The 4,403-nt window shown below is 41.7% G+C and overlaps 1 protein-coding gene across 1 annotated transcript; it reads right to left on the bottom strand.

The window, feature by feature from the left end:
- Positions 1-716: 716 nt before the first annotated feature.
- On the bottom strand, positions 717-3,324 carry LOC125178666. Its single transcript, XM_047882988.1, has 3 exons — positions 3,045-3,324; positions 2,309-2,442; positions 717-1,740 (listed from the first exon to the last, which is right to left on the bottom strand). The coding sequence occupies exons 1-3, from the start codon at positions 3,261-3,263 to the stop codon at positions 1,437-1,439; spliced, it is 657 nt and encodes a 218-aa protein (XP_047738944.1). The 5' UTR covers positions 3,264-3,324; the 3' UTR covers positions 717-1,436.
- Between the last annotated feature and the right edge of the window lie 1,079 nt (positions 3,325-4,403).

Here is a 4,403-nt window from a genome sequence, read left to right as displayed (position 1 = left end):
CCAGGTCGTGAGGAAGTGGGAATGAATGGTCGAGAACCCAGCATTTAAGGATAATATATAAATTTGTCCCACAAAAGTTACAATATGAAGTCCTCCTATTACGTATATGCTTATCAATTTTTCAATCGCCTCATCGACGAAAATAGCGAATATTTCTCAATATTTCATCCTATTTTAATATTTGGCTAATATGCAGATGTTTTAATGCCTTTTCTGAAAATAAATCCACCAGGTAAATGACGTTGAAAAACGTTTTACTGACGTTGATTCAACGAAAAACGTACAAATCAACGTTGACTCAACGTCAGATTTCTTGTGGGTACAAACTATATACCGGCCAAGTCAATTTCTTTTTTACGGTTTCACAATAATAGGATGAATATATAATATATAACAGAAATCTTATCTAGTCGTGTATATGACAATTTTTAACACACTTTTGGAAACTTATCTATATCTGACAAAAGTGAAACTTACTAACTGATTTTAAATATATAGAATGCAAGAGACTCGTCTAACGAAACATTCTAGCTTCCTTGGCTGCAGAATGGCGCAGATCAAGATGAAGCCTATGGATTTATCGAACTTTACGGGGTCAAATACTTGAAAACGTAGTCGGTCGTTTTTACACGTTACGAAACCAACTTCAAGCCACAAAAATTACGAAAAAAAGTTCCACTTTCCGTGAATAGTATATTTCAGTCAGGTGTACAATACATTGTAAACAGATATGCTGAGTATTTTGTGCACTGTGTCATCCAAACTGTGCGTCAAATAAAATAAAGATGGCAATATATAGGAACTATGTTAGCGCTATATTCTCCTCAGATACTGTACTTCATGAGAGTCTCAAGTGATTTTTTTCATTCAAGAACCAGCAAATATTTTCAATACCTTCGAAACCCGCTGTAAAAATTTGATCAGAACAGCGTTAAATATCCGGCTAAATACTGTGAAATTTTACGGCCGAAACGTTTTTTTCCTGCGCTCTCGCCAAGACGCGGATGCGATGAAATGTGACGGGGTTGTGACGGCCGGGGTGTAATAGGGTGTTACAAGGTGTGGCATGGTGTGAAGAAAAGATTTAGCAGGAGTGTGATGGGGTGTGATCAAGAGTGACGGAGTGTGACGGGGTTTGATCTGGTCTGATGGGGCTCAACCAAATTTATCGTGTTCTGATTTTCGTAGGTAAAAAGAAGTAGCTGAGTCCAAAATCCTGGTCCGGCATTTAACCTTTGTGCTTGTGATCGAAATTCTAATATTGAGAATTTGTGCTTAGAGATAATAGGTTGCTCCTGAATCTCATGAATATTTTCATGGAATCAACATACCAGCTAACATAAATACATGAGTGATAGAAAACTGTGGTATAATTCACTTGCATGTAGTCGTGCCATGTTTCAGAACATGAAACAAGTGCTTAGAGATTTCATGGCTTAATTGTACTGGCAGACAGTGGCGTCAGATTTGACGCCCCAGTCAGGGCAATGCATCCTAAAAAGCCAATTGTAGTGACTCGCGATGCACTGCGGTGTCATGTCTGTGTTCGAAGTATCCTTTATCACCATCAGCGAGGCGTTGACGGGTCCCCCAGTCATGGTGGTGAAAGGGGCCGTCTCTGAAGTCCTCTTGAGGTCGTAGCAGAACTTGCCTTGGCTCTGAACCGCCACCAAGTCCTTCAGGACTGTCGGCACTTGCACCAGACGCAGTCCTATGGCCTGGCATTTAGCCAGTAACTGGCTGGAAAAACATAAAGACCACATTTCCAATTCAAGTGAACATTCAATGGAATACAAAATTATTAAGTACATTTAAGGAACCTCCTCAGCTGAAGAACAATGCAGATTTCAGAGTGAAACCTTTTAGATATAATGTAACCCAAGTGTTCATTGGCAGAAAACAAATTTTGTTTCTCCTATTGTTGCGTATTCTCAATACCTAATCAAACAATTAAGTAGCTAACACAAAGTACTGAATACATTTTCAATATGGTTTTTCGAAAACTTTGTTCATTTTCTATATCCTCTAAGAATTGAAGGATAACATTGGGCTTGCGAACTTCTGAACTGTTTTAGCTCATTGTTTTGAGGTTCGTAGTAAACGTCTACGGCCATACTGTGAGTACCGCCTCTGGCGATAATTACAGATTACTGGGGCTCAACCCCTTAATTCGGTGATAAAATATCGGAACGTCCAGCAAATAATTATTGTTGTCGCACTTCTACTCTGTTCTATGAATAATAGAACGAATAATAAATAGAACGTTTTCTATGAAGAATTTGTTAGTGTCCACCCCCGTTTGACTTACTCGGGCACGTCGTTTGCAGGAGGAGACAGACGGAAGAGGTAGTCGCCGCCGGACAGGGACATGCCCCTGTAGTAGAGGCCCGGGAGGCCCGGCGAGTTTTTCGTCTGCCGCACGAACAGCACGCAGTTCGGGACCTGCCCAGTGGAGAGGACCAATCCTACAATAAACGTACTCCACGATAAATTTGTAAGACTTCGTCTGAATAACCATGTACTATTTGTCATTATGTGGGTCGCACTCACTCAGTTTAGCCGTTAGTATCAGTGCTGCGTTTAGAAAGCGTGTCACCACCATAACAAAAGGAAGTAACACCCACGATTCTGTGCGAGGTTCGCTACACTAGGCGAAAAGTTATTCTGGGTCCTTGGCCACCCCATTAAAATCAGCGACTAGTCAGAATCTCTTTGTCGATTTTCAACGACTTTACAAACTCCTGAGAGTCTGACTAGAGTAGGACTGGCCAAATGTACCGAGCCTGCAGGCTGACTACAGGCTCCACTTCAAACACAAAGTGGAAGGCTCTGGGCAGAAGCTTACGTATGTATCACGAATATGCATGCCGTTAATAAGTCGAATTAGTTGCCTTCAAGGGCCCTTAAACTTTAACCTCCTAGTGGAGTACACAACAGTAATCAAGGACCATTTGAGGGCTTTCTTGTTTTGAAATTTGAAACTTCAGTAACATATTGATTATCTTTCTAGCTGTAAAACTATCAACCTTCAACGGTCAACATACCTCATTTGCTTTGAAAGCGAAAGCCCCACATTCGGGGTTCAGGCGACACTGTCCCGCACAGGCAACAGGCGAGCCGGCCCACATCATCTCCTGATCCCCATCGAAACTTTCGTGCGACAGCTGGACTGTGAAGGACAGTCCCACGCCCCCCACCACCGAGGGCCGCGTCAGGGCGCTGACCACCGCCAGCAGCCGAGCCGCCGCCCGCCACACCGCCATTCGCCGAATAGCTCCGTTGACTGAATTGCGGGGTGACTGAACTAGTGAACTAATCTGCTGATACAGTGAGCGGGGTAATTGAAACAGTTAACGGAGTAGTTAGTATACTACAATGTTGTATATAATTACTAATAATGATGTCAGACTAAGCCATGTTTGTGCCGTTGCCGATTCTCGACATCACAGAGATTTCCATAGCTACCTAAGGTCCTCATTCCGGGAACTGGTTCTTCGATTTCATATCTTACCTCCTCGAGCACCTAGCTCATATGCGGAATAGTTCTACACTTTACCTTTAGAACTACATTTACTTTACCCCAGTTAACACTACCCTTACTTCGTTTAGGAGCACCAACTCAAGGCTATGCTGCAAGTACCACCACGGCTACCAATCGTCACTCACTTATGACACGGAGATATGTACTGAACTTCCCAAGTCTCGTACCTCTTATATTTGTGCCGCTACTCCTGCAGTACAGTAGCCTGGTCAGATGTTATAATATTAAAGAAATATTTATTAAGGTCACCGCAAATACTACATTAAGCACCCCAGACCACTTCACACGAGGCCAATAAACGGTAATCACCGGCGACCAGTAACGTCCAGGTGAGGTGAACACCACTACTGGCCTCGTATGGTAAGGCTTTATCGGGATACGGAGTCCCGTTAACCAATATAACAGCTCTTCCATCCAAAATTAGCGTAAAATGTCATTTTAAAATCACTCCATCAAATAGACATTCGCCATGTCTTATTTATTGTCATTGTGTGAACAGCAGACATCGCGCAATATAGTTGCGCTAGCGAAAAACGGTTATAATAATATTTATTACCAGTTTTGTGTTGAATTTCAAATTTTGTTGTGAAAACGCAATATTTAAATAAATTCAACTAAGTGACAAGTAATGTTTTATAATATCTTATGTAATGAGATAATTTAGCTAACTTTAGATTGAATTGTAGGAAAAATGTTTATCCAGGCACTCTGCATTCGTAAATATTATGTAGCGTGTACAGACTGACACCGAAATTATATAGTACATTGTAAAGCTTAGCTTTTCTAACATTATTGCCGCTGTGTTATCTTCCACCCACATACACCAAGAGGGTGAACTTCCCTCTACTCTGCACACCAAAAA

The sequence above is a fragment of the Hyalella azteca genome, unplaced genomic scaffold, assembly GCF_000764305.2.
Source record: "Hyalella azteca isolate HAZT.00-mixed unplaced genomic scaffold, Hazt_2.0.2 contig11741, whole genome shotgun sequence".
NCBI classification, from domain to species: domain Eukaryota; kingdom Metazoa; phylum Arthropoda; class Malacostraca; order Amphipoda; family Hyalellidae; genus Hyalella; species Hyalella azteca.
The sequence above is the reverse complement of the archived record's forward strand: the minus strand, read 5'-3'. Positions and strand labels throughout refer to the sequence as shown.

Bases quoted from the DNA above. Each gene is read 5' to 3' on its own strand.
- LOC125178666 (XM_047882988.1), bottom strand. From the start codon at position 3,263: ATGGCGGTGTGGCGGGCGGCGGCTCGGCTGCTGGCGGTGGTCAGCGCC. The intron at 2,443-3,044 runs GTATGTTGACCG...TCCACTGGGCAG, and splicing joins TCGCTTTCAAAGCAAATGAG to GTCCCGAACTGCGTGCTGTT. The intron at 1,741-2,308 runs GTAAGTCAAACG...ATGTTTTTCCAG, and splicing joins CCTGCAAACGACGTGCCCGA to CCAGTTACTGGCTAAATGCC.